Source organism: Eretmochelys imbricata, chromosome 8, assembly GCF_965152235.1.
Source record: "Eretmochelys imbricata isolate rEreImb1 chromosome 8, rEreImb1.hap1, whole genome shotgun sequence".
Taxonomy (NCBI): domain Eukaryota; kingdom Metazoa; phylum Chordata; order Testudines; family Cheloniidae; genus Eretmochelys; species Eretmochelys imbricata.
Window position 1 is genome coordinate 48,903,114 of NC_135579.1, and position 11,643 is coordinate 48,914,756.

The 11,643-nt window shown below is 45.6% G+C and overlaps 1 protein-coding gene across 1 annotated transcript; it reads right to left on the bottom strand.

The window, feature by feature from the left end:
• Positions 1-339: 339 nt before the first annotated feature.
• On the bottom strand, positions 340-10,044 carry SERPINC1 (serpin family C member 1). Its single transcript, XM_077824394.1, has 6 exons — positions 9,477-10,044; positions 4,863-5,078; positions 4,363-4,500; positions 2,851-3,244; positions 2,229-2,293; positions 340-868 (listed from the first exon to the last, which is right to left on the bottom strand). The coding sequence occupies exons 1-6, from the start codon at positions 9,846-9,848 to the stop codon at positions 695-697; spliced, it is 1,359 nt and encodes a 452-aa protein (XP_077680520.1). The 5' UTR covers positions 9,849-10,044; the 3' UTR covers positions 340-694.
• Positions 10,045-11,643: the final 1,599 nt, after the last annotated feature.

Sequence of the window (11,643 nt, forward strand, 5' to 3'; positions counted from 1 at the left end):
GGCATTGTAACACCACTCATTCAAATATGGCCCAGCCTCCCGAGTCATAACAGAGGGGTGAGGCAGGCCACATTTCAAGGGGTGGCATTATGACCCCATGAGTGAGTGGGAAGATTTGCCACACCCCAGCAGGAAGTTTGACATGCCTGTCCACTAGGATAAGAGTGGGATGGGGAGAACCACCCATTTATTAAAGATTGAGGGCTCTCCGGGCCCAGCCTGCTCCTCTCCCACGTACTGAAAAGTTTATAACAAGGAAGAAACTGGCCATTCATATTTTAGTTTGCTGGATTGTTTTTTAATGGAAGCTGTGATCAGAGTTACAGTTGAGGCCTGAATGAGGACAGCGATACACAACAAATATTGGTGCAAAATACTGGGAGAATCCAACCTCCTTTTAACAGGGAGAATGCAGGATGGGACTTCCTCTGGTGCTGAGAGAACATCACCTTAGATGCATCACCCTCCCTCGCCCGACTGTGACAGCAAGGGGGTAAACAGTTTAACAGGTTACAGTCCCTAAGTAAGGGTTCTGTCAAACAACAAGACAGCTGCCCTGAGTAAAGCTGGGCCTTCCAAACTGCTGACTAGCAATACTGCAGAAAATGCTGCGTAAGAGACAGACATGGGGAGAGGATATTTTATTGACTGGATACCAATGGGGACAGAGAGGCTGGGACTTGGCCACGACTCCTTAAGGGCAGGGATTGGATATTCGGCCCATGAAGATGATGGTGTTGATGGCAACTTCCCGGATGAGGAGCAGAAAGGGCCTGTTAGCATTGAAGACCATTTTGTTCATGGGAAATGAACGCCCCGAGATCATGACTACGGTAGAAGCTGCTGCCTCACTGCCTTCCTCATTCACCTGCCGATCAGACAGAAGATGGGATTAACATATAGTCCTCACGTACACAGGGCAGATGTGCATGTTGCAGCACCCCCTTACTTCCAGGTTGGCTGGGAGTGCATGAGAGAAAAGTCAGTCACCTGGCTGTGAAACGCTCACTCCCATTTGTGAGAGGAGCGGCACGTTGGGTGCAGAGCTCCCATGTCCTGCTGGCTGCAGGGGATACACCAGGCTTCTCCACATGGTACCACAGAGCACCTGCCCCCTCTGCTACAGTTAACAGAGGATTTTCAAGGAGCTGTTTTAAAAGGGTTCCCCCATTTTTTTATGGATCTGAAGCACACAGAAGAATACCCAAGCATCATTTTATGTGAAAGTCATGAGACAGTCCTTTACACCTGGTTAACACTCCATGCATCCGGACCTAAGAGGCCAGATTTTCAAACTCATCTGCTTCCAAACTCTGATGCGTATGTGTAACCCCATGATTTCCAGCACATGGGTAAGTATGGTCCTGTGCAAATCGCAAGGGCCTATGCATGCCTGAAAAACAGGCCCACAAACCACCTGTGCTATTCTCATCAATACACGGACAATCCTGCAACAACAGGGGGATGAGGGACTAGTGCCCAGACTCTCAAAGGTTCTTGGGCACTCAACTCCTACTGGTTTTGGTGGGAGTTCAGCGCCCAGGTACTTTTAAGGATCTGAGCCTAGCTGACTTAGATGCATCCTTCTCTGTCTCTAGATTCTCCTAAGTTCTAAATCTGCAACATTAGCTGTGGAAGCAAGACCAGCATCACAATCACTGGCTACTGAAATTTTTTAAGCAAGTTTTATTGTTAAGTAAAAGGATATTTGTTGTCTCATAACTTCCCAGGACAAACAACTTTAATATTAAAGCAGCAGGTCAAAACTGTCTAACTAAAATGATGACATTGAATTCGTTGCTCTGCCAAAACCCTGGATTCTCTGCCCCACCCCCTTTCTTTGGCAGCCAGCCTTACAGGGTATTTCTTGTATAGGCCCAACAATGCTGTAGGGGTCTGATCCAAAGCCCTCTGAAGTCAGTGGGAAGACTTGACTTCAACAAGCTTTGGCTCAGGTCCTAGGTTCTTTACAGACTCCAAACCACACATTCTACTTTGTGCTGTTGGGCTTTGGAATTCAATTGTTGGTGGTTTTGGTGCCTTATCTTCACCTGCCACAGACTGGAACCCAGAAGAGTCACAGGCTTAGATTGGAAATTAGTGGCACAATTTTAAGTTTATCAGAAGGGAGAGAAGGGAAGGAAAAGGTTTTTGCTGCTGTTAAAAAGACTAAACAAAATACATTAAAAGAAACAAACCACAGGAGAGTACTGGAAAGCAAGGCTTACCTCAAGGAAGGCTTTGTGGAAAGCATCAGACACATACAGGTCTGTACGGCCCTCTGCAACTATGCCTAAAAAAAACAAACAAACCAACAAGCCATAAACAGACAGGGAACTTCAAGAACAGCTTTTTGAGAAGACAATACCCCGAGCACCAAAACATTTTGCTCTCACACCAGAGGGAGTTTGAGGCAGATGATGACACTAATGGGGAAAGGGCAAATGAAATGAGGACAAGGGTCAAGCTAAAGATCCAAATTCTGCCCTGCTGCCATTGCATTGGGCCCACAGTGACTTCAGTGGAAATCCTAAGTGTTCGTATATAAGGGTAGATTTGGGCCCTTAGCACTGAATATTTTGCAGGCAAGTTTAGTGCTGGTGGAAGATGCCAGTCTGACAGTTTCTCTGTAGATTCAACCCTGACCCAAACAGGCCACCCCTAGGATCAGCGGGGACTTTGCCCCAGTGGTGACACTGGATTTTGTGATCAGGACACTTGTGCGCAGCTCAGTGGAGAAGCCACTACAATTCTAGCACTGCTTTAAAATACTTGGCCCCTCTCCACAGAGTGCTGCTTCATTTCAGTTCCCTGCCCCTGCTCTCAGTGTGGGAACCTGACAGGACTGACCTGGCAGCTTGGCACTTTCAGGGCTGAAGAGATCCACCAGCCCCATGTGCTGCAGCTTCTCCTTCAGGCTGAAGTTGTCTTCGATGCGGAAGCGGGGGAGGTAGACAGAGAGCGAGATCTCCTTCATAGAGCCCAGCCAGCTCTGCAGCTGCTCTGGGGTCAGGTTCCGCTCCACTTCTCCAAGAGAACTGCCCATGGTGGGCAGGATGAGAACCATGGTGATGTCATCCCCTTTGTACGGTAGCTCCACCACCTGCACATGGTCGCTGGGGACGGTGACATGACGGAACTTTTTCTCCTGGTACATCATGGGGGTGGTACAGATCTGGCCGTCGCTTCTATAGAACTTATCCCTTTTTGTGTTCTGAGCAAGGAACTGCGATTTCCAGTGCCCCTAGGGGACCATGGTAAAGACAGACAGTCATCAGCCACAGATGAGAGAATCCGAGCCCCACGGCCCAGCGCATGCTGAGCCATGGGGAACCAGTGCAGTTCTCTCCCCCCTTCGGAAAGGGACACTCTCTGGATCATCATTGGCTTCCCATTTGTTACTAGCAGTACCTCCTGTTTTTCATGCTAGAGATGGGCAGGACGAGGGGCAGTTTTGGCTGTTGCAAAACTTCAATAAGGATTCCATTTTTCATGAGCAAACTGAGATCAAGGTCCCAATCAACCTGAATTCCCCGAAGTTTTGTGAGAGAAGGAGCTGGCTCCCCACTGTTGTGATGAATAGTGCTTTGGATTTCTGTGGTGAACAATGAGGTTAGCCTCACTACCTCCTCCCAATCCACGGTGGGGAGGGGGCTATGGATAGGAAAACAGACACAGAGAGGCTAAGTGACTTAGGTGACACCACATAGCAGCTCAGTGGCAGAGCTGGTTAGGGAACGGACAACTCCCCTATCCCAGAAGGATGCTCTTCAGCCCCCCCCACTACCTCCCCGAAACAGAATTAACGTACAGAACTCACTGGCTTGTCCCTAGTTTTGATGATTGTTGACTGTGCATCTCAGCCCAGCTCGGGCAATGAAATCAGACCAGTCATATGTACATTCTGGGCTGCAGAATTTGGAGCTAGATTCAAATTTCAGACCCTTTCCATATCTTAGGGGTGTTTGGATCTGGGATTTTGGCACAACCCAAATAAAGGCCAGCCAAAGAATTCTGATCTGGATTCCAGACCTCTCCCCACAACACACACAGATCAGGGATGGGAAGGTCCAGGTTTTTGGTTTGGTTTGGTTTGCATCCCTCTCTACCTTATAGTGAACTTCACTTTTCAGTCCTCTGTCCCAATGTTGGTGTGTTTGGGTTTTCACTGCTGTTCCCTGTTTGACTCTCACACGAGTCATCACAGCTGACAGGTCTGAGCCAGCATCTTCATTTCTTAAAGCTTCAATGTGTCTGAGTTAGGAGAATGATCTACTGACTTCTCATCACCTCACCCAAAGCCTGGCTGTAGACCCCCTCTCTCCCTAGGGGAGCAGATTTCCCTAGGGTTGTTTCCTGTACCTTAAAGTAAATGGTGTTGACCAGCACCAGGACAGTGAGGTCATCAATGCCTCCCTCAGGGATCACATCAGTAATTCGCTTCTCAGTTTTATTAGCGATCCACTCATTAATTAGAGTCCTGGACTGCTCCGGCTTTTCCTGGAGGAAGAGACCCAAAACAATAAATTATATGAGGGATTTTCAACGCCCCATTGTCTCTCTCTGTAGGAGGCAGCCACCAATAATTGGCGGGACATGTTCCCAGTGCAGACCATGTGTTCCGAGCACTGTGCTGCAGTACTCAGAAGTCAGAAGCTTGTAAATGGATAAACCAGAATCTGAGCTTAACGCAGGTTTGGTCACTAGCAAACCTGTGCTGCATTCAAGCACACTCAGTCACATGCAGCCCTGTGCCCCTGGTTCACAGCACCCATTAGGCCGCTCCAGCGAGGTGAGGGAGAGAGTTTATCAACAGCACAAGGAATTGGAAAGGGATAGAAACTAAAGTCCTTCGGACTCACTTTGAAGTTCAAGGGCCAGAGTTTGGCTCCGTAAACCACCTCACTGATGTTCTGGTAGGTCTCATTGAAGGTCAGAGATTTCTCCCCAAAGAGACGATTGGCCGACACCAGCTCTGAGGATTTGTTGGCCTTCTTATAAAGCCGGCAATTCAGCTTGGCGAAGAAGAAGTGGATCTGATCAGATGTCTTCTCTGAAATAGTGTCAAACCGGAAAACCTAGGGAACCAAAGGAGTGAGAAGGAATCCCAGACCTGGCTCCCCATTTCCTGTAGCGACAGGCTGATGACCGCTCATTAACTCCACAGACACAGGACCACTCACTCTGGAGTTGATGAGAGCTCTTGGTTTGTTTGGTTTTATTCACATGGAAGCAGAGATAGGCCTGATCCAACCCCCTGGATAGGGTCTGGAGATTTTAGATCTGTGCAGTTTAGACACATCCACAAACTTTGCAGCTGAGCCCCCCTCTCTCTCTCCATGAAAACTGGGTGCAGTTGTGCAGAAACAAGACTTTGAAATGTCCAGAATACAAACACCATTTAACAAAGAAAAATGTCTATATAAAAATCATACGGCTGCTCCTCTTTCTCCTCTTCCCCTTCAAAGCACAGATGTCTCCCCTCCCACATTCAGACTATACCCTACCCAGCCTCCTCCCCAATTGTCTCTTTTGCCTGATCCCTTCTCTCTACCCTCTACATTACACTAAGAACAGCCTCACAATTCTCGTTCACCAACCATCCTCCCTCTCTCCTTTCAGGAAGTGAATGGAGCCCTTATGGCTGCTGCACATGGAATCAGGAGACCTGGATTCTTTTAAACCCTGGGCATTAGCCTGGGAAACTGGGAGACCCAGTTTCAGTTCCCAGCTCTGCTGCAGGATTCCTGCATGACTTTGGGCAAGCCACTAAGGGTTTGTCTACCCAGGAAATGTTTCTAGTTATACCACCAGTATAGTCACACCACTGTAATCATACCAGTGTAATTACAGTTTCAGAGTAGCAGCTGTGTTAGTCTGTATTCACAAAAAGAAAAGGAGTACTTGTGGCACCTTAGAGACTAACCAATTTATTTGAGCATAAGCTTTCGTGAGTTACAGCTCACTTCATCGGATGCATTCAGTGGAAAATACAGTGAGGGGATTTATATACACACACAACGTGAAAAAATGGGTGTTATCATACACACTGTAAGGAGAGTGATCACTTAAGATGAGCTATTAGCAGCAGGAGAGTGGGGCGGGGGGGGGGGCAGGAGAAAACCTTTTGTAGTGATAATCAAGGTGGGCCATTTCCAGCAGTTAACAAGAACATCTGAGGAACAGTGGGGGGGCGGGGGGCGGGAAATAAACATGGGGAAATAGTTTTACTTTGAGTAATGACCCATCCACTCCCAGTCTTTATTCAAGCCTAAGTTAATTGTATCCAGTTTGCAAATTAATTCCAATTCAGCAGTCTCTCGTTGGAGTCTGTTTTTGAAGTCTTTTTGTTGTAATATTGCGACTTTTAGGTCAGAGAGCGAGTGACCAGAGAGATTGAAGTGTTCTCCGACTGGTTTATGTATGTTATAATTCTTGACGTCTGATTTGTGTCCATTTATTCTTTTACGTAAAGACTGTCCAGTTTGATCAGTGTACATGGCAGAGGGGCATTGCTGGCACATAATGGCATATATCACATTGGTAGATGTGCAGGTGAACGAGCCTCTGATAGTGTGGCTGATGTGATTAGGCCCTATGATGGTGTCCCCTGAATAGATATGTGGACACAGGTGGCAACGGGCTTTGTTGCAAGGATAGGTTCCTGGGTTAGTGGTTCTGTTGTGTGGTTGCTGGTGAGTATTTGCTTCAGGTTGGGGGGCTGTCTGTAGGCAAGGACTGGCCTGTCTCCCAAGATTTGTGAGAGTGATGGGTCGTCCTTCAGGATAGGTTGTAAATCCTTGATGATGCGTTGGATAAGTTTTAGTTGGGGGCTGAAGGTGACAGCTAGTGGCGTTCTGTCAGAGGCTCGTTCACCTGCACATCTACCAATGTGATATATGCCATCATGTGCCAGCAATGCCCCTCTGCCATGTACACTGGTCAAACTGGAAAGTCTTTACGTAAAAGAATAAATGGACACAAATCAGATGTCAAGAATTATAACATACATAAACCAGTCGGAGAACACTTCAATCTCTCTGGTCACTCGCTCTCTGACCTAAAAGTCGCAATATTACAACAAAAAGACTTCAAAAACAGACTCCAACGAGAGACTGCTGAATTGGAATTAATTTGCAAACTGGATACAATTAACTCAGGCTTGAATAGAGAGACTGGGAGTGGATGAGTCATTACACAAAGTAAAACTATTTCCCCATGTTTATTCCCCACCCCACCGTTCCTCAGACGTTCTTATTAACTGCTGGAAATGGCCCACCTTGATTATCACTACAAAAGGTTTTCTCCACCCCGCTCTCCTGCTGGTAATAGCTCATCTTAAGCGATCACTCTCCTTACAGTGTGTATAACAACACCCATTTTTTCACGTTGTGTGTGTATATAAATCTCCTCACTGTATTTTCCACTGAATGCATCCGATGAAGTGAGCTGTAGCTCACGAAAGCTTATACTCAAATAAATTGGTTAGTCTCTAAGGTGCCACAAGTCCTCCTTTTCTTTTTACCAGTGTAATTATCCATGTGGACATGCTTATTCAGGCATAAGAGTCCACCTGGGGTGTTAAACCAGTGTAACGATAGTGGTTTAAATTCACATCTCCTTGTTTACACCAGTATAACTTTCCCAGGCAAAGCCCTAACCTCCCTGGGTCTCGGTGCCCCTTCTGAAAAGGGAGAACAGCACTTCCCTACCTCACAGGCGTGTTGGGAGGATAAATATATTAAAGATTGTGAGGTGCTCAGATACGACAGTAATGGAGGTGCATCTAGGTACTTTAGACATATGACTCTGCTACAGAGGAAACTGGTGTCAGCCGAAGGACTAGCACATCTGGCTCACAGTCCTGTGCCCAGAGCTCACCTCTCACTTGGTTAGTCAAAGCGGAGCAGTACAAGCAAAATGAACAAGCTAGAATCCCAATTATAATTGGGGGCTCAAACAATCTGCCATTTGGGTAATGGGTGGATCTTGTTTCTGGAACTGCTGCTTTGTTACAGCCCATGCAATCATTTACTCATGAGGCAGGAGCCCTTACCTTGCTGCAGTAACTTCTGCTTAGAGCTCTATTGCCAAATAAAAATGGGCACAAGCCATTTATATTCTCAGCTGCACTCCCCTCCATTGTTTTCTATCCCATGGAGCTTTCATGCACGCTATGGAGGAGCCCTCTGAAAACTAACACTGCCATGGCCCCAGTAGGGAACTAGAGACCCTGAAAGTCACAAGATTTACAGCCTAGTGACACATGCCTAAAAGTGCCCTTTTCTGGCTACTGTGAGAACCTGCTCCTCACTTCGACTGGCCTGTGTCAGCTTTATTGTCAGACTTTCCAAAGAGACTCTCATGCTGATAGAAGCTCATTTCACTCAGGCCACCCGAGAGTCACCACCCGGCAACAACTGGGTGTGGATCTGGAGAATGCCCTTGAGCTGGCTCCAGGGAGATGCCTCAGGCACCTTTTCATTGATTCATATTTTTGCTAATGGGTTTCCCAGCAAAGTGAAGACACTGAGCCTATCTTGCTAGTCTACTGAAAATGGTGCTAGCTTAGCCTGCACATGTGAGCTCACAAGGGGCTGAATCCAGCCACGTTAGCATCAGTGGGACTTATGCCATTGACTTCAATGGGAGCTGGATCACCCTGAGGTTCATTAGAAGCACACTGGTGGGACCACTCCGTGGTTAGCACCATAGATTTCCCTAGGGCAGGCACAGACTGTGATAACTGCACTGAGGATCTTCTAAGTGCCTTGAGATCAGTAAGGACTCAGCTTCCTGGATATTGGGTGATGCTGTGAATTTATGATGTCTGAACTCAGAATTTAGTCTGTGGTCTCCACCCATCTTATTCATTCCAGGAGGCAGCCTTTGTCCGGCAGCATTTCCATGGAGCGATAGGAGAGTTCTTTTCCCTTATCCGGATAGGGGCATCCTGAGTTTGGGCTGCTGTAGGAAGGGGGAGGAACTCTAACACTAACCCCATGCCCAGGTTTCATTAGGTTTCCCTCAGTTTTCAGCACAAGGATGATCTATCCCTGCATGTTAACATTGCCTATCTACACATTGTCAGGTCCACTAGGAGCCAAGTATTTGCCTTCTCCTCGGTGCCCCTTGAAGAGTTTCCCGCTCCTCCATATGGAGCCAACAGGCCCGAACCTAGAGTGCAACTGAAGAATTTACTTCAACAATTGGAGCTACAGGAGTTGGGATTCCCAACAGACCAGAGGAAAGCCAGCCTGGAGCTTCCTGCAGTGCTCTCCACGAGGACAGGTGTCCTGACAAGGGGCTTGTTTAGCCAAGAGGTCTTTCTCTCTAAGCAGGGAAATGTCCTGAGTGAAGGAGCCCTAGAGAGAGCTTTATCACCAACAAACAGCTGGCAGCCAGCCTTTAGTAACCTTGCCCTAACTTCAGTTGCTAGGATAGCAACTAGAAGAGACTGAGGTGGTGCCACTCACCTCCATGAGCTGCTGGAGGGTGCTACCGCAAGCACCGAGTTTGGTCATTGCAAAGGCTGTGGAGATGCTGAGGGGTGACATGAAGATGTTTTCATTGTCATTCTTGGAGTCTGCCAGGTATTTGTAGAATTCCATGGCGAAGCGGGTGTTGGCCTTCGATAACTCCCAGACACGAGGATTAGTAGATTCTGGGATCTTCTCCTTCATTTGCTCCGACCCTAGCCCCTCGCTCACCTTCTCAGGGTTACGGTAAATGCACATGGGATTCACTGGGATGTCCCTTGGCTTTGCAGTGCAGATATCTTCCACAGGGTGGTACTGAGGAGTTACTGCACCCCAGAGGCTGATGATCAACCACAGGAACATATGCATCCTCCTGAAACCAGAAAGAGAAGTTACAATCCAGCTGCAAGCCTTGCATGAGCCATCCCTCCAAATGGACTCATGGACATAACAGCCATTGTATCAGTCTCCTCTCCAAACTCACTAGTCCGACTGCAATCTTCATATGGAAATCATTCCATTCCTCAGGGCTGTCAATTAATCGCAGTTAATTCACACAATTAACTCAAAACAATTGTGATTAAAAAAATTAATTGCCATTTTCATTGCACTGTTAAACAATAGAATATCAATTGAAATGTATTAAATATTTGTGGATGTTTTTCTACATTTTCAAATATATTGATTTCAGTTACAACACAGAATACAAAGTATACAGTGCTCACTTTATATTATTATTTTTGAATACAAATATTTGCACTGTAAAAATGATAAACCAAAGAAACAGTATTGTTCAATTCACCTCATACAAGTACTGTAGTGCAATCTCTATTGTGAATGTGCAATTTACAAATGTAGATTTTTTTGGTTACATAACTACATTCAAAAACAAAAACAATGTAAAACTTTAGAGCCTACAAGTCCACTCAGTCCGACTTCTTGTTCAGCCAACTGCTAAGACAAACAAGTTTGTTTACATTTATGGGAGATAATGCTGTCCCCTCCTTATTTACAATGTCACCTGAAAGTGAGAATAGGCATTTACATGGCACTTTTGTAGCTGGTATTGCAAGGTATTTACATGCCAGATATTCTAAATATTCATGCGCCTCTTCATGCTTTGGGCACCATTCCAGAGGACATGCTTCCATGCTGACCATGCTCGTTTAAAAAATAATGCATTATTAAGTTTATGACTTAACTCCTTGGGGGAGAATTGCATGTTTCCTGCTGTTTTACACATGTTCTGCAGTACATTTCATGTTATATCAGTCTCAGACAACGACCCAGCATATGTTGTTCATTTTAAGAACACATTCACTGCTGATTTGACAAAATGCAAAGAAGGCACCAATGTGAAGTTTTTAAAGATAGCTACAGCACTCAACCCAAGGTTTAAGAATCTGAAGCACCTTCCAAAATCTGAGAGGGACGACGTGTGGAGCATGCTTTCTGAAGTCTTAAAAGCACAACACACTGATGTGGAAACTACAGAACCCGAACCACCAAAAAGGAAAATCAACCTTCTGCTGGTGGCATTGACTCAGATGATGAAAGTGAACATGCATTGGTCCTCACTAATTTGGACGCTGTCCTCTGGAAGCATGAAGGGACATATGAATCTTTAGCATATCTGGTACATAAATATCTTGCGACACCAGCTACAACAGTGCTATACGAATGCCCATTCTCACTTTCAGGTGACATTGTAAATAAGAAGCGGGCAGCATTATCTCCTGCAAATGTAAACAAATTGTTTGTCCGAGCAATTGGCTGAACAAAGAGTAGGATTGTGTGGACTTTCTAGGCTCTAAAATTTTACAGTCTTTTGTTTTTGAATGAGGTTACAAATGTAGAATTCTGTACAAAAAGTAAGTTCAACTTTAATGATAAAGAGATTGCATTACAGTACTTGTATTAAGTGAATTGAAACATACTATTTCTTTTGTTTTTTACAATGCAAATATTTGTAGTTAAAAATAAATATAAAGTGAGCACTGTACACTTCGTATTCGGTGTTGTAATTGAAATAAAAATATTAGAAAATGTAGAAAACATCCAAAAATATGTAAATAAATGGTTTTCTATTATTAACCACGCAATTCATCACAATTAATTCTTTTAATCGCTTGACAGCTCTACTCTAAACATTTTCCTAGTCCTT

Excerpts from the sequence above, each read along its gene's own strand:
- SERPINC1 (XM_077824394.1), bottom strand. The coding sequence starts at position 9,848 with ATGCATATGTTCCTGTGGTTGATCATCAGCCTCTGGGGTGCAGTAACT. Across the intron at positions 5,079-9,476 it reads CCCTCCAGCAGCTCATGGAG|GTTTTCCGGTTTGACACTAT; the intron begins GTGAGTGGCACC and ends TTGGTTCCCTAG. Across the intron at positions 869-2,228 it reads TCCACAAAGCCTTCCTTGAG|GTGAATGAGGAAGGCAGTGA; the intron begins GTAAGCCTTGCT and ends TCTGATCGGCAG.